The sequence below is a fragment of the Coccinella septempunctata genome, chromosome 9, assembly GCF_907165205.1.
Source record: "Coccinella septempunctata chromosome 9, icCocSept1.1, whole genome shotgun sequence".
Classification (NCBI taxonomy): domain Eukaryota; kingdom Metazoa; phylum Arthropoda; class Insecta; order Coleoptera; family Coccinellidae; genus Coccinella; species Coccinella septempunctata.
Window position 1 is genome coordinate 1,252,949 of NC_058197.1, and position 22,521 is coordinate 1,275,469.

At 42.3% G+C, this 22,521-nt stretch overlaps 1 protein-coding gene and 1 long non-coding RNA gene across 2 annotated transcripts; one reads left to right on the forward strand and one right to left on the reverse strand.

Annotated features, from left to right (window-relative positions):
* Positions 1-6,216: 6,216 nt before the first annotated feature.
* LOC123320614 lies at positions 6,217-7,351 on the reverse strand. The gene is made up of 2 exons (XM_044907975.1): positions 7,232-7,351; positions 6,217-7,195 (listed from the first exon to the last, which is right to left on the reverse strand). Coding segments are annotated over exons 1-2 (981 nt in total). The 5' UTR covers positions 7,234-7,351.
* Positions 7,352-11,609: 4,258 nt separating this feature from the next.
* On the forward strand, positions 11,610-12,507 carry LOC123320432. Its single transcript, XR_006538759.1, has 2 exons — positions 11,610-11,947; positions 12,010-12,507. It is a non-coding gene; the product is annotated as an uncharacterized LOC123320432 (long non-coding RNA).
* The last annotated feature ends 10,014 nt before the right edge of the window (positions 12,508-22,521 follow it).

The window sequence follows — 22,521 nt, forward strand, 5'->3', positions numbered from 1 at the left end:
TAAGCCGCAAGGCAGTCTTATTTCTCGGCCGAACATTATACTGGATGGAGTTTCCTTGGTAGATTCTTGAACCGAAGATCTATATGCCATGGTGAATAGATGTAAATATTCATCCCAATCCCGCTGGTGATCAGAAACTACTTTGGCCAGATGTTTTCCCATGGTCCGATTCATTCGTTCGACCATGCCGTCTGATTGTGGATGAAGAGGTGTAGTCCTTGTTTTGTGAATTCCCAATTTGCTGCATACTTCTTGGAATAGCTTCGATTCAAAATTTCGGCCTTGATCACAATGCAGCTCCAGAGGTATTCCAAATCTGCAGAAGAATTCTCTGACCAATTTATCAGCTACCGTACTTGCCTCTTGATTAGGAATACCGTAGGCTTCCACCCATTTCGTGAAATAGTCCATCGCTACCAAAATGTACTTGTTTCCATGGTCTGTTTCGGGAAAGGGGCCAGCGATGTCGATAGCTACTCGTTCCATGGGAGATCCGACGTTATATTGCTTCATTGGTGCTTTTCCTCTACCATAAGGTCCGTTAGCAGCAGCGCAAACCTTGCATCTTCTACACCAATCTTTAACGTCCCTCTTACAATTTGGCCAATAGAATCGCTGCCTGACTTTTTCCAATGTCTTGGTTATCCCGAAATGTCCACCTGAAGTTCCGTTATGTAGTCTGGTCAGAATGTCTGTCATACGGCTCTTCGGCACAATCAACTGAAGTCTCTGCTCAGTTCCATCTTCATTTTCCCAACAACGTTTCAGAAGACCTCCATCAATCTTCAGCGTTTCCCATTGTGCCCAATACGACTTTATATTCTGTCTCAGTCTGGATACTTCTTCCCAAGTAGGTCGTCTACCGCTCTTCTTCCAACACAGGATTACCATCAAGTCGTTATCTTCCTCTTGTGCTCTTTGAATTTCTTCAGGTAGCCAGTCGTCTTCGATTACGGTGGTCCGCCTCAAATCAATCTTTTCTTCCAGACGCGAACAATGGCTGCAATTCTCGGGACAAGGTCTTCTTGATAACGCGTCTGCATTGCGATGGCTAGTCCCCGCTCTGTGTTCAGTGTCAAAGTCATACTCTTGCAGCCTCTCAATCCATCTAGCCACTTGTCCTTCCGGGTTCTCAAAACTCAGGAGCCATTTCAAAGCAGCATGGTCCGTTCTTAGTAAGAATTTCCTTCCGTACAAATATTTGTAGAAATGTTCTACGGACTTGATGACTGCTAAAAGTTCTCTCCTGGTCACGCAATAATTCCGTTCTGGTTTGGACAACACCTTGCTGAAGTACCTGATGACTCTTTCCTGTCCATCCTGGACTTGCGATAGAACGCCGCCAATGGCTGTATTACTGGCGTCGGTGTCGAGCACAAATTTACCTTCAGCCCTTGCGTAACTCAGAACTGGAGCTGTGACCAGAGCCTTTTTCAATCGTTCGAAGGCTTCAGTGCAATCATCGGACCATATGTACCCCTGTCCATCTTCCGTCAATTTCGTCAGCGGCTTGGCAACGTTGGCAAAACCAGATACAAATCTTCTATAATAAGTGCAAAGGCCTAAGAAACTCCGCAACTCACTCTTGTCTTTCGGTATAGGCCATTCCTGCACTGCCTTGATCTTATCCGGATCAACCTTGACACCTCTACGTGAAACTACGTGTCCTAAATATTTCACTTCTGTTCGAAACAGATTACATTTTTTAGGACTTAGCTTTAGGTTGGCATCACGAAGTCGCTGGAAAACTTCGGATAGGTTGTGTAGGTGATCTTGGAATGATTTTTTCACCACTATCACATCATCAAGATACACCAGACAAGTTTTCCAGGAGAGCCCTCTCAATATTGTCTCCATCAGACGTTCACATGTGGCAGGAGCATTGCATAGACCGAAAGGCATAACTTTAAACTGCCACAGACCCGTTCCAATACTGAAGGCAGTCTTTTTTTTGTCTTTTGGATCCAAGCCAACCTGCCAATATCCACTCTTCAGATCCAAGGTGGAAAACCAACGTGATCCCGAGAGTGTATCCAGGGTATCATCAATTCTCGGTAAGGGATAGCTGTCCTTTTTCGTGGCCTGATTGAGCTGCCTATAGTCTACGCAGAATCTAGTAGTTCCATCCTTCTTCTTCACTATTACTACGGGCGATGTCCAGGGGCTATCTGACGGTTCGATTACACCTTCTCTCGCCATGTCTTCAATAATCCTTTCAGCTTCTTCTCTTTTTGCCAGAGGAAGACGTCTAGGATGCTGTCGGATAGGTTGTGCATCACCAGTATTGATTTTATGCTGCACAACATCAGTCTTCCCTGCTTTTCCGTCCGTAGCAAAAACGTCGGAGAACGTTTGAACCAATTTTCTCACTTCGAGTAGTTGGTATCGGTCGAGCTCTTGACATTTTGAAGTGAGGAGGGACACCAGTTCTTCAGAATTGCTTTGCGATTTTGAGACTTCTGCAGTACTTATCCCACCCGAAATATGGTACACAGGTACACCACGTCCAATCAAGGTATCCTTCTTCAGGGTGACTGGAAACATGTTGACATTTAGCAATCGGATGGGAATGCTGTCTCTTACCCTTACCAAGGTCTTCCCAAGTAGTAGTCCTTTAGCTAAGGTTGTATCGTCAGAGGGCTCAATTACTCTCACGCAGCCACTCCTCGTTACATCGTCACATCTACCAGTCACTATGCCTTCAGTTCGCCCTGGCAACGTGATGTCCTCGGTCAGTCGAATCCGATATATCTTGTCCTCCACATCATTGAATGGAATCTCTTCACTTCCTAGCCGAAGTACATCACTCTTCATATCCAATTGGCATCCAAGCTTCTTAACAAGGTCCAATCCCAGAATAACTTCTTCCGTGATTCCAGCTACCAGAACTTCGTGGCTAACTGTTGTGTTTCCCAATTCAATAGTGGAGATGATCGATCCATAAGTCGGTATTTCTTGTCCAGACGCAGTTCGAAGTTTGATCCTAACTGGGCGAATCTTGAATCCTTTAGCAATTGCTGGACGCACAATGGTTTTAGTCGAGCCAGTGTCTACCAGTATTTTCACACTTCTATCATTTATCTTTCCTGGGATAACTATGCTTGATAAATCCTTAGACATTATTCCTCGGATTATCACTTCGGGGGCATTTTTGGCTTGGGTCGATTTATGCCCCTTATCACCGACCCCTTTTAGTTTCCCTGCTGAGACTCTTTTTCGCTTAAAATGCCCACTTTTGTTGCAGTTCCAGCACACAGCATCCTTTTTCCTAACTTGTGATATTCTGCGGATTTCTTCTCTGACAATGTCCTGAATAGATCGGTCTGTTCCTTGGACTTGTCTTACACGAAGGTGTCCTCTATGTGACGCTTGCTTTGCTGCCTCAATTTCTAAAGCCTGGGCTAAGGCATCATCAATGGTTCTAGGGCGTGCTAGTCTCAGGGCTTGTTGTATTTCACTATCCCTTATCCCATCCACGAATGTCTGGATTGATAGCTGTTCCAGGAAGCTATCTGGAGCAGATGGATAAGCCAGCCTGACTAATCTCGCCACATCAGCTTCAAACTCTTGGAGATTTTCCCCTGTTTTCTGCACTCGGTTCTTTATTTGTGCATGGTATACTTGTTGTAGATGAGCATCACCATATCTCATCTGAAGTTTCGATGTAAGAACTTCGTAACAGGCTTGTTGACTCTCCGGAATCGTTTGCAGAATGTTGAGTGCCTCTCCTCGTAGAGCTATTATCAATGCCGTGGCTTTTTCGTTGTCGTTCCAGTTGTTCGCCAGGGCAGCAGCTTCAAACTGTTTTTGATATGTCGACCAGGGTATTTTTCCATCAAAAGTTGGAGGCTTGATCTTCATTCTACTACCTTCGCCGTCATTTCCCACTTTCGCTGTGCTGTAGGGTGTTGAAGCCAGAATATCTGTTCTGTTTGACATTCTTTTCAAGGAATCTATGAACTTGGAATGATGTTCAATTATTCCTGCCATTTCTTCCAATTTTCCATTAACGTCGTCATAAACTTTGTCAAACTTTTCATCAACTCTTTCATAAACTTCGTCAAATTTTTCGTTCACTATATCGAACTTCTCGTCCACTTTATAAAATTTTTCATTTATGGATTCCAATTTCTCATCCAATTTATCTGTAAGTTGACTCACCACATCATTACAATTTTCCTTAATCTGGTCCATTTTCTCATTTAATTTTCGAGAATTCTCTTCATTTTGGACCATTTGTTCATTCAACTTACAAGAATTCTCGTCCATTTTCTCATTTAATTTTCTCAAAAAGTCCATTACCGCTTGAGTCTCCATCGCGTTCTGCAGTCTTGTGGTCACTGGCATGAACTTCAAATATCCCAAAATTATTTATTTAATTCGAGCGATGTTGAACCGCACACTTAACACCAAGGTAACGTTTTCTTCGCTTGATTAAAACGTCCGACTGATTAAAATTATTTATTTACACTTAATACACATATAACTCACATACTAACTATTACACTACTATTTATTTCCACTCTTGTTTATTTCCACTAGTCGCTTGCACTATTACTGTACTTGTACTTGCCTACCTGCTCCTCCGCTGGGCTTATATAGGCGCCGGAAACATTCAGGTACCTTCGCGAACCTTTCGCGATTCTTCCAGAAGGAAACGACCGCCCTGGTTCTCGAAAGGTCCGACCGCAAGGGCCGGACTGGTTACAATATATTAGAACTACCAGACTTCTTAATCACTGGATTCTTGCTCGCTTTACCAACTGAAGAGACAGAAACATCACTACTTCGCTTGTTCGTTGTAGATTTTGCAATTCCAACCTTCGATGACAGTTTATGTTCTTCATCTACAGAATCTGTGTTTTCTGATGTCGGCAACGAAGATTTCTGCATCGGTTGAGAACAGTCAGTGGAAATTCCCACAGATGGCCTCGGAGACAGTGTGCTGTTCCCAATTTTCTCTAACAAGCAAATGTAATTCTTCAAAATTTTAATTTTTTCTTCCAGCTCACCAATCAGCCTGTCTTTACCTCCAATAATCTTGTGCAGGTACTCCAACTCCACATTGTTTTCATTCGGCGTAAATTCCTTCTCAATACTTTTACATGCGTAAACACCGTCATCGGCCCCGACCATTTCATCTACTTCACTCAAATTATGAAGTTGGGAAACTGAATTCTCGAAACAGACCTCATTTAGTTTACCAATACGAGTCCGCAACCTTTCAAGTTCCAACTCAGCCTGGCACATTTTTGAGGTTATGTCGTCACAGCAAATCAATCTTCCCTCCTGGTCCACAAAAATTCCACAAACCCTCAGAATACAACTGAAATGATATGTACAATTGCATTTGAAGCACGTTATGTAAGTTTTCACTTCCTTTGCGCATTTTTTACAACAAACATCCGCACCGTTATTAATACGTGTCGGTGCCATGTTCACGTAATAGACGAATGAGGTTGCATTGGACTAGAGAAATGAATCTTTGTCTCATGAATGCATACTACATGTCCACTGAGGGAGGGACAAAGATAAGAAAATACGCCGAAAACATGACAGCCAGATGTCTGGAAGCCTACTTCCTTCAGACACTTCTTTAAAAGTTATCGTTTGTTTCTTGCAATTTGTTCACACTAGAATAATTTTCAGATATATCAGGACGTTCAATCACAACAGGATGTTTTCCAAAAACGACGCAAGAAGCACCCAATCAAAGTTTATTATCAAAAATCATCGAAAAAATCTTGACACAAATCGATGTCTTCCTCCTCATCTCTGGTATCGTCTGTTATGCTTGCAAACAAGTCCTCGCATGTGGTCTCACAGTCTGGTTTTGATTTCTTCTCCTCAGGCTCGTCAAAACTCCTATGACCCACAAACCATTGTCGTTTTTCAGCTAATGACTCATTGTCTCCAAATCTATTCCTTCTCTCGCTAGACTGTCGGAACATTGTTTGTACTGAGCTATAGGTGAAACTTGAGTCTTTTATAGCTGTATATCTTATGCCACTAATAAAAATCGAGAATTTCTCTCCATCTCTTATGTGTTTTGAGCTGTCCTCAAGTTTTCTTAGGCTCACTATAGGGTGTAAATTTTGGTCTTCTGATGTGATTCTGTATCCAGAGAGTAATCCATTATAGGTAGAGCCCAGGTCAATTCTTGTTGCTGTTTGGCCAATCTCTCTTCCAAATAGGCTGTATTTTCCTTTTTCTTTGTCAAATTGGAATATAAATTAATGGAAACAACAATTGGAATATCCCTGTCTCTGAGCTCAAATCTATGGTGTATCCTTGAGCTGTGGTAAACTTTGACACTTCATCATCCACATTAGTTGGATCTTTGTTACAAAACAAGTAGAAGAAGCAGCAGTTAGACTTTTCCCACCCTCCTTCAGCAACTATTCTGCTTAAGACTGTTCTACAACCTTCTGAAAAAGACCTTGCCTTGTTTTGCAAATATGGATCGAAGTACTCATTCTGGTGCTTAAAATCCCCTTTCTCTATCTTTTCTCGCACATCTTTCCATATTCTCAGCATATATGAGAATCTGCTTGTCACCATGTCCTTGAAAGTGAAGTATGGAAGAATTCTCTCATCACTGCACATTATGTCTGATTTGTAGCACTTAAGATCTTCACTTCTTACTGACACTTCTATCTCTTGTTGTGTGCCCTCCAATATCAAGTTCAAGTTTCTGTTAATGGCCATCTTGACAGACCCAGTGGGACAGTACTCAGTGTTCTCTCTAACTATCAAGCAACCGCAAGCTTTCTCTTCAGTGTTTCTCCAATCAGAAGATTGAAAATCTTCTTTTGACGCTGATATTATTTCCCACGGCTTATTTCGTATTCTCTCTCTTATTTCTCTTCTAACTTTTGAGGAGTCTTTTCCGGTTGTGTTTGTGAAATCCCATTTTATGTATATAGCCTTTTCTGCCAACGTTGTGATTATGTCTCTTATGGTGGTGTAATTTATGGCTATGCTTATCAGTGCTTTATTTGAATGAAAGAAGTTGCCCTTGACATCTCCATATTTGAAATTTACCGTCTCCATTTTTGCATTGTAGTTGAATCCCAAATTTGATGATACTTCCTTGAAAACTAAGAAGAGGAAAAATTCAGAATTGACAAATAAATATGAAGTTAAGCGGTTCAAAAAGGAACAAAACTTGGGAATTGTCAACCCAGGTCCCGACCTTACAAGCACATCATTGGCAGAAGAATTGTTTGACATTTCTTAGTTCTAAATGAAACAAGTATTCCATATTCCATATATATAGTTATGAATAACGTGACCTTGAGCGGGTCCTTGGTCCCTCCTTTGGGAGGTCGATTGAGGAGACCTCATCTTGAGGAAGCATGAGGTGGTCAGACCCATTCTTTCCGCTGATCAGAGGCGGTCGATTCTTTAAGGGGTTCTGTGAGCTGGTCTTTGCAAAGATAATATGTTCGGGTGTTCCAGGAGTTTGAGCATATCCACTTCATGGATGGCTTGCTGATCCAAAAGTGTCCTTTTCACAGCCACGGCTGTTTCTCACGTAATGTTACGTTGGTAATTGTCCATTACTCAAGGTTGAATGCTTGTTAATTCAGGTTCGTTGATCTATTACACGCAGTATTATATTGCAGTCAGTCATCCAACATAATTTGTTATTTGTAGTGTTCTTTTTTCAATCAAAGAGATCGGGAACATGACTGTATATATACCTACACTCAGGAATATTAGTAGTAAATAATATCAACAACAATCAAGTTGCGACGAGGATTATAGACTTAACTGTGTTCCTGAGGATAGTGGAAATTCTTGAATGGACTATATAAAAAATAGTTTGTTTAGGATAAAAAATTTACTTCATTTGGTTCCTCAGCTCTGTTCACAATGCTGCAACTTCGATTTGGCTTGCGTACTTGCTAATTTCCGACGATTTCATTAGAGTGAGCAAACGGCTCCGTACCCCGAACGGTTTCCGTTCTCTCAATTCGGACACCTTCTCCACAGCCGTGCGCCAGAAACTTCTGTTGGTTACGCTACCTACGTTGGCGACGGCATGCTGGACGGTGGCGCAGTCCTGGGAGGAGGAATACTGCCATCTCTTCGGCTCCCGCAATTGTTCGGCGGGAGTCGGAGGAGTATGCAAAAGGGCAGGGGATGGTGGGCCCATGCATGAGGGTCTTGTAATGACCATTCTTGGCAGGGGTGGTCGACGACGCCGTCCCGTCGATGTACTCAGCTCCGCTGGGTCCGTCGGCGTCGGTGCTGTGTCTTGTCCTCTTTGTCGGTTGTCGCTGTCGTCGCTGTGGTTGTTTTCATCGTCATCGCCCACGTCTTCCTCATGGCCGTCATCCTGCTCGTCGTCGTCGGTTGTTCAGCAGCTATCGTCCGTTAACTTAATCCGGTACCACCCGCACATACCCCTTAGGGATTTACTGACGGGGTACGCGGGAAAGTAATTTACGTTCTCGTATATGTATCGTACCAGTTGGTCACGTTTGTAGTGTTTGTTGGCAGTCATCAGGAGGGCGAACCCGTTATGGGTTGGCGTCTCTATGGCTGCAACTACTTGTCTGGGGTCTAGCGTCCCGATGATTCGCCATCGGCGTCCGTATTCTCGTCTGCGTCTTCCGTAAAGGTGACGTACGTGCGTCGATCCAAAGTCTTTGGTGTTTAGTCTCGTCCACGAGGTCAGGTTCGGTCCGTATTTCCTGAAAGACAAGTGGGCTATTGCCTTCATCAGTACAATGTGCGGTCTCGTTATAACGTCGTACCTGTCCGCGGCCGTCAAGTACGTCAGTATGTGTTCGCGGAACCATGGTACTAGTATGTTCGTGTGGTATAGTTTCATGGTCTGGAAGGTGAAGGTTCTAGTCAGTATGTGGTCTGGGTCGTAGTCCATCACTGCGTATCTCAGTAAGCCTCGTTGTTGTGCACCTTCCATGTCGTCGTCGTCGTCGTCGATGAGGCTACTGGATAACACAAGTGACTTAAGTCGGTTGTAGTCTAATAGTCTTGTCGTCCCGTCGTTGAAGTATTTAAGTTTCAGCTCGGCGTCGTACATTCGACGGGCGGCGTCGAGGGAAGGGTCCTCCTTCCAGGACTGTCTCGCATCTATCAACCTTTGAGATAGGCGATGGCGGTGGAGTTGACGCGCTGCTTCCAGTCGCCATCGAAGGTAGCTAAACAACAGAGGCTTTCGGCTCGTTCCTCGCGCCGCTGTACGGTGAAGGTGTCCCGAATTAGAGAGAGGTACGGAGACGTTGGCTGTAAGGCTGTCATAGCCTCTTCGTAACCGTCGAAATTGGCTACGTACTCAATTCGAAGTTGCAGATTGTTCTTGATATGCTCTAATCTGTGGCGGTGGGAAGTTTCGAAGTTGTTCATGAACTCCGTCTTTCTCATTACGTAATTACCGCACGTGCGAAATTCCCCAAATACCGTATGGATGGCGATGTTGGACTTTCGCAAAGCCCTTACCATATGGTAAGTGGGGTCGTACGACTGGAGGTAGGTGATCTCGGGATAAACATCACCGAACGGCTGTTGGCACGTGATATACCCGCCGTGGAGGGTGTTGTGGACGCGGTATATCACGTGCTCTCTGCCGGCCTCCAGTCGTTCACGTGCGGTCGGGATATGGAGGAAGAGCGGTTTTTTCGGATGGTTGAGAACCGATCCGAAATGTAGCTGTATCAGCAGAATAGAGGCTCTGTCTTCCTCGGATATTATGGTTTGCAGGTTGTTTCGGATAGTGGCAGGTTCGGCTATCACGCCGTGTTTGCAACGGTAGTACAAGTACGCGACATCGTAGTACTGAAAGTTTATGTCGGTACCGTACCACCGTTGCAAACCCTGCTCCCTTATGTTGGCGGCGTACTCTCTTTTCTCCATCACGAAGCTATCCACTTTGCGCCATACTGCGGATGCGTCTTCGGCGAACAGTTTCACGTTTTGCGTGCCGTCGCAGGAGCTACCTTGCGGGATGCCGTGGGTGACTGTTTTGCTGTCATCCCGCAAGGTGTCCAGTCCGGCTCTCAAAACGGTACTGATGAAGTATTCTTTGATTCCTACGGGAATTGATTTGTGCTCGTTTAGCGCCAGCACGAAGGTGTTGTAAATACCGGATCCACCGAGATGGAATTCTCGGTGGTATTTGAAACCGTATCTTTCCCTCAGCACAGGGCTTGGTGGTCCGATCGAATTTGATGCGCATCGTATCCGCAATTTTGAATGCCGTTAAGGATCTGAAAACGAGAACAACATTTTCATCGATTGCGATTGAGAAGTGTTTTACATTATGCAGTTTAATATCTCGGTATAAATAACAAATAACGACTGCAAGGAAGATAATAATAACGAAGGGAGATCGAAAGAAAATTCGGAAATTGTGAAACGACTACGATAGTATGTCATTCGAAATTTTTAACCCTGATGTACGTTGTGATAATAGAGTGGAAAAAAGAGCATTTTCAATAATAATATGACGCAGTGTTTGGATAGCAATGGGGGATCGAGAAAGTGGAAAAAGCAGTAATTTGGGTTCAACGATTAATGTATACAATTACGATATTATTGCATATAATTAATATATTTAGTACTTACTCGCTAAGGACCAGGTACGAATCTACGTCCGATCTATATCGGACGTCCTCCACCTCTTGTGTATTCAGCCGTCTGGCCATTGTGTGCACTCTCACAGTTTGTTTGAAAAAATTAAAAATTAAAACTATAATTCGCGAAGATAACGAAAAACAAAAACACAGTTCTAATAAGCAAAATTAAAGACGAAGTTCGAAAGTAAACGCACTAAAAAACTAAATTAAAATGAAATTTTCTAATAAAGTTTGTAGGAAAATGCTAATAAAGTTCGTATGGAAAACTATCGAAAAACCACTTAATCACAGGAAGATTATTCAGACAATGAAAACCAGGTCAGCTAATTTTTATCGCAATGTGGCGTACTGCTCTCTGATTGGTTAAAAAATTGATGAACAGATGGTCTTTTGTTTTTTGTCGCATTATTGCGGTTGTTGCTATGCAAAAAATTGTGTGTAGGAAGGGGAAATGATGCGTGGAAAGAGAAAAACCGTCCGTTCGTGGAAAAGAACAGGGTCGTACTTGAGTAGTATTGAAAGAATCGAACGAAATGAAAAAAAGTGGAAATTTCGTAGGAAGTAAACATTATATTTATGAATTCAGTAATTAACTAATCGTTGGAAATAGTGTGTCTTTTAATATAAAATATGGGAAAAGGCATTGTAACCGTTTAGAAGGACGGAGTTAGCGGAGAAACACGAAAGTAGTAAGATAAGCATTTAAATAATTTGAATATGACAGCAATGAGTGACGTTTCGGGTGGCATGGAAAAGACATAGTTGCCGCAGCCTTCTACCTCTTTATAGGGGGTACTCCGGAGTCGCTAAGAGCCTTTCATTTTAGTGGATTTCAAGTTGGTATTCCTTGACGGATACAAAAGACACTTGCGAATTTGACACATCATGTCATTGTCATTGATCATTGGCGAACTTCACTCTAAACGTTGTCTCTAGCAATAAAATTGCTATTTATATTGAACAGTATCTAAGTATTAGATATTTATGTTATTGGAGCATTATTGGGAAATGTAAGGTATTAAAAAGTAAGTGGTTTTGCTATTGATCATATATTATTGTGATTTCAGAGTTGATCTACGATATATCTCAAGTTAGAGGGTTTGCAACGGTTCAAGATATACACAATGAAGTCGGTACAAGAGTATAATGGAAGTGTTCTTGATGATGAATATACAATGGTTAAATAGGTTGAATACCTTAAAACGTGTTGTGGACATAAAGGTGATAAAATACTATTTGGGATGTCATGCTACGATTTGTTCTTGTACCGTCAAGTGATGTCGTTAGTGATTGCAGTCATTGTCGATTGATAGGTGACAAGCGATGCATTATTGTAGAAGGTATATTGTTCGTTATCTAATTTTTATTATACGAACGACATGTAACTCGTATATTTTTTCAGAAATACATAAAGGTGAAAGGTACTACTTGATGGCAGTTACGGAAGCACTGGAAATATAATGATAATTTTCACTTCGACAAGTAGATAATTGAGAGAAACTTGTAGAAGGTATAGGAGATCGGAATGTGTCAAAAGATTGGAGGTTATGTAGTAGAAGCGGATTACATGTTTTTTGTTAGTTATTGAAGAGTGAATGATTATTCTGAATTATATTATGTTATAGTAGCTGCTGACCGTGATTCAATCGAATAGTGCTACTTTTTAGGAAGTCCGAAGATGGAAAATAGAAGAATATGAATGTTCATAGGATAAGACGTTACATGTACATTTTATATTTAGTGAGTAATAGTATGAAGGATTCAGTATTATAAATCACGTTATTTTCAATTATTATTACTGTTTCTAAATATAGTTTAATATAATATATGTGTGACTATGAATATTAAATGTAGAAATACCATTATGGTGGATGCGCTGTGTGGTATTTTGGAATGTGAAGTATTTACTTATTCATTTATGTCTAACATTCTAACGGGGAAGGGGGTCAGAAGGGGCCTTGGGTGGGTAACTATGTTAAAAATAGTGATCTGTCAAAAAAGTAGTTTAGTTTTGATTATAGTTTTGTCCAACACACTAACGGGGAAGGAGGGCAGAAGGGGCCCTGGGTGGGTTAATATATTGAAAATATTGATCTATCGGAAAGGTAGTTTAGTTGTAATTATAGTTTTGTCCAACACTTTAACGGGGAAGGGGGGCAGAAGGGGCCTTGTGTGGGTTAATATATTGAAAATATTGATTTATCGGAAAGGTAGTTTAGTTTTAAGTGTAGTTTTGTTCGACACTCTAACGGGGAAGGGAGGCAGAAGGGGCTTTGGGTGGGTTAATATATGGAGAATAGTGATTTATATTGATATAGATTTACTAGAAAACGTGTTAGATGAATTTAGGTGTACTCTAATAGGGTTGGAATGCCTTAATAAACATTGGTGTGTGTACTTCTAAGAGAAAGGGTGATCGGATTTCGATGAAATTTGGTAGGTATGATCTTTGAGGGTCACAGAATCTATTGCGATCATAAAATATACAGGGTGGATCTTGAGAGTGGCGGTGGAGGACTTTTTGGGTCGTAAATTTTTTATGCCATGAATCGATCAGGATCGTCGAGAGAAAGAGTAACATAATTATTCTGTATCTTGAAAATTATAGAAGTTGTGGAGATTTTTTGTTTTTACAAGGTTTTGCCAATATCTCGCTTATTATGTGTCCTATCGCCATGAAACTTGGTGAGGATATTCCTTTCGTCAAGATAGTTCTTTTGAACCCTTAGGTACAGCTGGATTCCAAACGGTTTCGGAGTTATAGACGTTTTTGTGTTTTCAAGGTTTCCCTATTTTCTCCCTTATCCTTCGGCCGATGTCGATGACATTTGGGGGGTGGATTCAACGTCGAAAGACGCATCTTTGAAACCCTTAGGTACAGCTGGATATCCAGCGGTTTCGGAGTTATTGACCTTTTGCTCTGACAATGATCACCCTGTATCTCGCTCGTTTTCCAACCGATCGCGACCAACCTTGGTACGAAGAATGCATTTTTTATAGCGAGTCATCTGAACCTCCAGGTGCAGCGATATATTCAGTAGTTTCGGAGTTATTGATGATCTTCAGTTTTCAAGGGACACTCTATATCTCGGTTCCTATCGAGCCGATCTTCATCAAACTTGGTAAGTAGAATCTGCATTTCAAGGAGACTATTTTGATATCTTATTTATGGGGATATCTTCAGCGGTTCTTGAGTTATCGACCTTTTGGTCTTGGTAAAAAAGACCCTCTATCTCCCTTATTACTGGGCCGATCTCGATCAAACTTGGTAGATATATGTTAGTTACAATTGCGAATCTTTTGAACTAATAGGTACGGTAATATTATGAATAGATTACGAGTAATAGCAATGCTAAATTTTTAGTAATATCAACACTCTAACGGGGAAGGGGGGCAGAAGGGGCCCTGGGTGGGTTAATATATGGGGAATAGTGATGTATAGTGATCTAAAATTAATAGAAAACGGGTTATATGCATTCAGGAGTATTGTAGTAGGGGTGTAATGCTTTAATAACCAGGGGTGTGCATACTTCTTAAGGATGGGGTGGTCGGATTTCGATGAAATTTGGTACGTATGACCTTTGAGGGTCATAGAATCGATTGCGACCATAAAATATACAGGGTGTATCTTGAAAGTGGCGGTGGAGGACTTTTTTGGTCTCAAATTTTTTATGCCATAAATCGATCAGAATCGACCAAAGGCTTTGGCTGCTCCCAGCGGCAACGACACGTGACGAGGAGGATATTCCGGTTCGGCTACATTGTCTTCGAACGGATCGACAAAGCCCATCTCCTCGTCGAGTCGGTCTAGGAATTCTGAATCGCTCATGCTGCAGTTTCCTAACTGGGGTGGATTCAGTCTACTGGTACCCAAAGACGGCGGACAGTGCCGGAGGGAAACCGGAATTTCAGTCGGATCCGACGTTTGCCCTCCACGGTGTTTGGTAGCTGTGCGATCACTTCAGCCCGAAAACTGGGTGACCACAGCCGGAGATTGGGTTGAGCCCTGATCTTGGAGGCCAGCCATGACGATAGTACCAGTGTCTTCCCTGCTGGAGTTGGCGGTTCCGGCGAGGCAGATGACGGTTGGGGTGGTGGCGTTAACGGAGATGCTGGAGGGTTGCTCCCTCACGGTGGCGGAGTGCTCCCGTTTATCCATGACGAAGCTATCCACTTTGCGCCATACTGCGGATGCATCTTCGGCGAACAGTTTCAGTTTGCGTGCCGTCGCGTAACTGTTTTGCTGTCATCCCGCAATGTGTCCAGTGCGGCTCGCAAAACGGTACTGATGAAGTACTTTTATTCCTACGGGAATTGATCTGTGCTCGTTTAGCGCCAGCACGAAGGTGTTATATATGCCGTATCCACCGAGAGTTTCATCTCGGTGGTACTTAAAACCGTATCTCTCCCTCAGCACACCGAGAATTTTAGAGTTATAACAGGGCTTCGTTGTTCGGTCGAATTTTATGCGCATTGTATCCGCTATTTTGAAGGCCGTTAAGGATCTGAAAACGAGAACAGCATTTTCATCGATTGCGATTGAGTGTTAATATCTCGGTATAAATAACAAATAACGAATGCGAGCAACAGATGAGAATCGCTACTTCAATGGATGTTGTTATTATTATAAAAGAAAACGAAAATAATAATAGCGAATGATGTACGTTGTGATAATAGAATGGAAAAAAGAGCATTTTCAATAATAATATGACGCAGTTTTTGGATAGCAATGGGGGATCGAGAATGTTGAAAAAGCAGTAATTTGGGTTCAACGATAAATGTATACAGTTATAATATTATTGCATATAATTAATATATTTAGTACTTACTCGCTTAGCACCAGGTAGGAATCTACGTTCGATCTGTATCGGACGTCTTCCACTTCTCGTACATCCAGTCGTCTGGCCATTGTGGTGTGCACTCTCACAGTTTTTTGAATAAAATCAAAAATTAAAATTATAGTTCGAAGGTAACGGAAAACAAAAACAGTTCTAATACGCAAAATAAAAGAAGTTCGAAAATAAAGGCAACAAAAAACAAATAGAAATGAAATGTTCTAATAAAGTCCGCAGGAAAATCAGGAAAAATATCGAAAAACCACTACACAACAGGAAGATTATTCAGAGAATGAAAATCTGGTGCGAAATTCCCCAAATACTGTATGGATGGCGATGTTAGACTTTCTTAAAGCCCTTACTATATGGTTTGTGTGGTCGTACGACTGGAGGTAAGTAATTTCGGGATATACATCACCGAACGGCTGTTGGTACGTGATATACCCGCCGTGATACACCCGACAGGTGTTTTCTTTTCATTTTTCCTAACGCGGTCACGTCGGAGAATACTAATCTCGAGCGCCAGCTATTCTTTTCAATAGGAAGAATAGCAAACCTACCAGAGTAGCTACTAGTCGAAGACAGAGTTCGCTGCTATCTAGGGTGGTAGCGATAACGAAGTAGTCAAAATCGAATTGTGTAAAAGTTTATTCAAACCTTCGGAAACTGATTATATGTACAAGGGAGATATGTGTGATATAAAATATGAGCGAATCTATAAGCGAACATACATTCGGGGAAATTCTGTCCGGTCACGAGCACTTTACAAAGTTTATACCAGGCGCAGTGAAAAATCAAAGGTTCATTAAAATGCGCCAACAAGAACTGACGGAACGAATACTAAGGACTTGCTATACGGTATCGGGATGTTATTGTATTTCTCCGGAAATGAAACACAACTAGGGCGGGTCTACTCGAGACTTCCATGCGCCACCCCAAGGGCTATAACGCACCATGACTGATAGCGAAGAAAAGGTCTATTTTTAGCGCAACTACGGGATTTCACTGACGGCGGGCGGTATCTCTTATTCTCTACCCCAAGGGCTATAACGCGCCATGACTGATAGGAAAGAAGAGATTTCGGATTCAACATTTATGACGCGGAACGCGGACAGGGGGTTGACGGGACCTTCCCTTCAGTACCCCAAGGGCTTGCGCACCATGACTGATAGCGAAGGGAAAAGTCAGACTCGCGAAACAGGGTAAAGAACGATAAAATACAACAGATAACGATACAGTACAGCAGTGTCAAAAGAAGCAACTGGTGTAAGTCTATCAAAGAAACTGAACGGTACAGACGGGGACCTACCTCCTTTGTTTAAGGCACTCGCGGAAAATCAAAGAGAAGAAAAGAAAAACTAAAAATTAATTCTTAAACGCACTGATGCAACACAAAATTCTTCTCAAACGGCGAAACTCAGAAAATACGGAGCATAAACTAATTGAAGTAAAAAGAGCTGGATCTAAATCAGAAGTCACCACATTGAAGACTGAATCTACCGAGCGAAAAGTCAAAAGTCGAAGTACTGAAGTAAACGAGCAAAAGTTAAAAAGTTGCTTTTATAGGCAAATCCCCCCTCACGGAAAAATCTGAAAATTCCAGAATGCGACAAGAATGAAAAACGTCGTCAGCTCCGGTTTATCGCATATCAACAGATGAAAAACGTCGAAATCTTCAACGGCATGCAAGAAAAACAACGTTAAACACAGATAAACGGTTTTTTACATTTACTCTGCCTATCGGAATGAACGTACGGAATATTCGAGAATTAAAATATTTTCAAAGACGGAAATGTAAAACGGAAGGAATGCACTAAAATGAATTCCAATTTTCCTCAGAAAACTGGGATTCATTACAAAGTCCTGCAGCCTATGTTTGTAGATCGGGCAGCAATCCTGGGCAGTGTGATGATTCACCTCTTTCGCGCCACCACGAACACAATTCGCGCACTTATGTTTAGCGGGATTATCGCGAACATCACAATCATGTTCCGTTGAGGCGAAGTATCCACACTGTTTGGTGGATTTACAGTATTTTGATATGTGCCCGAACCGTTGGCATTGGAAGCAGCGGGATACTAGGCGGAAGTCGCGAATGCCGTTTGATCTCCAGGCCGTGAAGATTCTCCCTACTTTTGCGAAGTGACTCCTCGCCGCTGGGTGCAATTCCACGATCCAGGAAGTTGTTGAGTTCCCCTGTTTCCGGCCATATTTAAACATCTTCTCGACAAAATCCTCGGGCACTGATTCGGGAAGTGGTTGTATGTCCAGGTCTCTCGCGAGTTCTTCCGCGGTCTTGTATTCCGGAACATCTAGTATTTGCATTCGAGGCCAGTTTTTGTGGACGGACTGGCCTTGAGATTTAAAGATTTTAGTAACGCGGAGTCAGCCAGTTTTAAAACAGAGGGGCATGTGGATTCCACCAGGATGGAATTTTCGCGCATGTTTATGATTCGATCGACGCGAACATTAAAATCCTGCGGTTTTTTCGACATAAGCAATTTTTTAGTGTCCTCTGCACATTTTATTTCGGTACACTCGGCGGTGGGTTTTATAATTACTTTGTGCTTTTTCTGCGTTGCCGTCGGACGCACTATTTTGGCGGTCGATTTCACATTTCTTGAGGCCACTTCACTGAACGACGGTGCCGGTGTCGGCGTCGGCGCGGAAATGCCCGGATCACTACCCCGATTTTCAGCTGGCGCGGATTTCACTAGTTCAGTTATTCGTTCTGCGTCAATAGAACATGCGGAATTGGCGGAAGGTGCAGTTAGGAGGAACTGTAGGCCTCGTTGAAGTCCACTGCCATAAGGCAGTTTTGTTTTTTACCGACGCTTTCTTTACAAGAGATCAAAAAGTCCCGAATCACCGTCAGATTTTGGGTGCAAACGTCCACTATCTTTCGCGGATCTTCCTCGTCACTCTCAGTAAATTTAACTGGCGTACCCAGCACGGTCGCGACACTTTCCTCGGATCTCGAGGCCGTAGGGATTCTCCTGCTTTTCGCACTGGCACTCGCAGCACTGGCCATTTTAGCGAAATCCTTTTCAGGATAAAGCACTATTCACTAAAGTCACTGTCTTTTGAGTTGATTGAAATCCACTGTCGAAAGAACTTAAATTCACTTTATGAACTTAGGAAGGCACAGCACACTAGTTTTTTGGTTTGGAAAGTGAAGGTTCTAGTAAGAACGTGGTTTGGGTCGTAGTCCATCACTGCGTATCTCAGTAAGCCTCGTTGCTGTTCACCTTCCATGTGGTTGTCGTCGTCGTCGATAAGGCTACTGGAACACACAAGTGATTTAAGTGGGTTGTAGTCTAGTAGTCTTGTCGTCCCGTCGTTGAAGTATTTAAGTTTTAGCTCGGCGTCGTACATTCGACGGGCGGCATCGCGGGTAGGATCCTCCTTCCAGGACTGTCTCGCATCTATCACCTCTCGGAGATAGGCGATGGCCGTTGAATTGACGTGTTGTTTCCAGTCGCCATCGAAGGTAGCCAAACAACAGAGGCCTTCGGCTTGTTGCTCGCGCCGCTGTACGGTGAAGGTGTCCCGAATTAGAGAAAGGTACGGAGACGTTTGCTCCAAAGCTGACTTAGCCTCTTCGAAGCCGTCGAAATTAGCTACGAACTCAATTCGAAGTTGCAGATTGTTCTTGATGTGCTCTAATTTGTGGCGGTGGGAAGTTTCGAAGTTGTTCATAAACTCCGTCTTTCTCATCACGTAATTACCGCACGTGCGAAATTCCCCAAATACCGTATGGATGGCTATGTTGGACTTTCGTAAAGCCCTTACCATATGGTTTGTGGGGTCGTACGACTGGAGGTAAGTAATTTCGGGATATACATCACCGAGCGGCTGTTGGTACGTGATATACCCGCCGTGATACACCCGACAGGTGTTTTCTCCTTCGGGAATGAAACTTGAAACCAGGCCGCGAAAATATCATGATATTTTTCATAAATATCAAAATATCGGATATTTTGATATATATCCAGAAAAGTGATATTTATGGGATATTTTCAAAAAAAATCACGAAAGGGTCACCAAGAAGAATAATAGTTCATTCCAAACTAAATTTGAAAAACATGTAATTCTAAATATAAAAAATATATAATTCTCAATATAAAAAATACATACCTATGTTTGTAATTCTTAATATAAAAAAACATGTAATCCTCAATATAATAAAAAATAGCTAAAACTTTTTAGAATTCTCCGTTTTCCAATTCATCCATTTTGAATCCTCCTTTTCCTTATTGGTATCATAATTCGAATATTTGAAGAAAAATACCAATGTGCCTCCGTTTTCCCTCGTTAGGTTATTCCTCAATTTTGAATGTAACACTCCAAAGCTAGAGAAATATCGCTCAATTCCAGATGTAGAGGCTATTGCTGTGAATAAATGGTTACACAGGTAAAGAAAAAGTTTCTTTTCAGGCCAATCCGATCCAGATATTGTAACTGATTTCCACTAAATTATCGGATGCGATTTTCTGAAACTTGGCCCAAACAGAAATTCAGGAAATGGCTTAGACTTAGAGGTCAATGCCATTACAAAGGGGACGAAATCTGCATTAGTAGATATTAAATATTCATATGCTTTTTTTGGGTCTTCATTAGGAAGTCTTTGTCCCAAAAATCGATGGTCCAACATGTCTGCTTGAAAATGAGCCTAGTCCAGAGCCATATAGCTTCTTTTCCAGGGATCTTTATATCCTCAGCAAACAAATTAGGAAGATGTGCTGAACAACGATATTCTATCATATCAGTTCTTTCAAGGGCAAGTTTTTTCCGCATTTTTTTCACATTTCCCGTTTTATCGGTTACGAAACTTTTCACCTAAACTTCGAATTTTTTCTTCCCCTCGGTTTATAGCCTCAATTGCGATTTGCCGTTTTCTTCTATGAGCCCGAAATGTAGGAAATACAATATTTCTATTTATTTATCTATTTACTTATCAATTCGGGACAGAAACAGGACGAACCTGAAGCAGTGTCCACAATTCAGTGTTACAGAAATGAAAATTAATATAAATATTTCTAACGGCATGCAGACAGGAATAGAATTCTGGAAAAAGTACCACCCAGAGCAGGATTCGAACCTACGACCCCCCGATTACCGGTCAGGTACTCTCCCAACTGAGCAACCCGGGCTGACGTGAGGATCCATCTGCATTGTCTGGAAACCACTATCCTCAGAATTCACGTGTTAGTATTATCACTTCCGAACTTCGAAAGCGATTGGAAATGTTAAAGAGGTGGTGGGGATCAACATTCGCTTTCAATAATCTTCGGGATTCATCATATCCATTTCCCGGAGCGTCGTCGACATATAGCGATATCAGCAGGGATCGGATGCGAACCTCCGATCATTGAACAAATTAGCCGAAAATATAAATTTGGATGATAGTTTAATGTCTGAATTATAATAATATGAAAATTCGGATTCATTACACTCTTCCTTATCGTCCTGGTGTTCAGACTCACTTGCGTTGGACCTTCGATATAGATTTCTTCTGACTGTTGTTGACCAGGCAGGGAATTTCATTTGGGGCATTGGTGTTGTTCTCTATTGCTAGCTGACACTGAAGTTCTTGTTTAAATTTAATTGAGTCAATTTTGGCCATTGTCGTTCTGTCACAGTGAATATCAAAAAGGATATTTAACATTGTGTAACGAGTTTTCCTCGGTGTACTCGAGCGCCAGCTATTCTTTAAGGGAGAATAGCGAACCTACCCTGGTAGCTACTAGCCGAAGACAAGGTTCCTTGGTGTCTGTGGCGTTAGCGACAACCAGTGAAAGCCAAAATCAACGCACACAAATTATATTTGCCGACTCTTACAAGGAAACACAAATGGCACTGTTATAAAATTCGTACAGCGAAAGACTCGAAATCGGTGAATTTACAGGGCAAAACGGACGGAATGAAACGCGATCCGATCTCAAAAGTTATACGGGGTTTACGGACTTGTTCGCCAGCCAGAACCTAAGACGTACACCTAACAGACAGATATCGGACTTCAGCCAGGTAAGGGTTTGAACAATTACGACACAGAGTCACGACGGCTCACCCTTAGGCGCGTTCGGCACTCCCGGGGTATCCACACAAGCAGAATGCCTCCCTAACCGTAGGGGTGAACACGTGAACGAGGTAAAAATACGGAAAAATGAGGAAAGAGTGCGCCACCCCAAAGTGCCTTCGGTACCCCCAGGGTATCCACACCAGCAGGGTACTGTAACGACAGTAGGGGTGGAACTGAGAGAGATAGGAAATTTCAGGGAAGGGTGAGCCATCCCAAAGTGCCTTCAGTACCCCCCGGGTATCCACACCAGCAGGGTACTTTAACGACAGTAGGGGTGGAACTCAGACTCTGGTATAGAAGGGATAAAGTTCCAATAATATATATTAAAAAAAACGGAGTGTCGTCTTACCTCTGGTTCTAATTCACTCACAGAAGACAAGTGACAGAAAAAATAATAAACTACTGTTCCTTTTAAATGAAAATCCCCACAGTAAAAGAAATAAAAAAAACAAAATCGGCTAATTCTCAGTAAAAAAAAAATAAAAAACCCCGGAAACGAATTAGGCAGTTGACTCGGCAGTCTTACCATGTATCGTCCAGAAGGAAGTCGAGAGTGAGTGGTCTTGAAGTGGTCTTCACATTCCTGCACGTCAGCAGTGAGGTGACTTACGGAGGTGGTCTTGACTTCTTCTTGTTCCCAGAACTTTTCGAGAAGGCTTTGAAGGTCAGATTCTCGAGTGGCATGGTATTGAGGAGACACACTTGAGCAGACTTCTTGATGAGGGCATATTGGACCTAGAACCAACCATCCAAAGATCGAGAGCTGAGCTGTTGGAGTTGACCATTTGGCCCTTGTCGGAGTTGAGGAAGAATGATGGAACCATAGACATCAGCACCCAATATGATGTCGATTGGCCTTGAGGTGTAGAACTCTGGATCAGCGAGCTTCAAATTGTCGAGGTGTGGCAAACGTGGTCGTGTGCAACAATTGAAATATGGTAGATTAGTAAATGAAGATGACAAGATATAAGCATTTATATTCACGGTTTTGTGATTG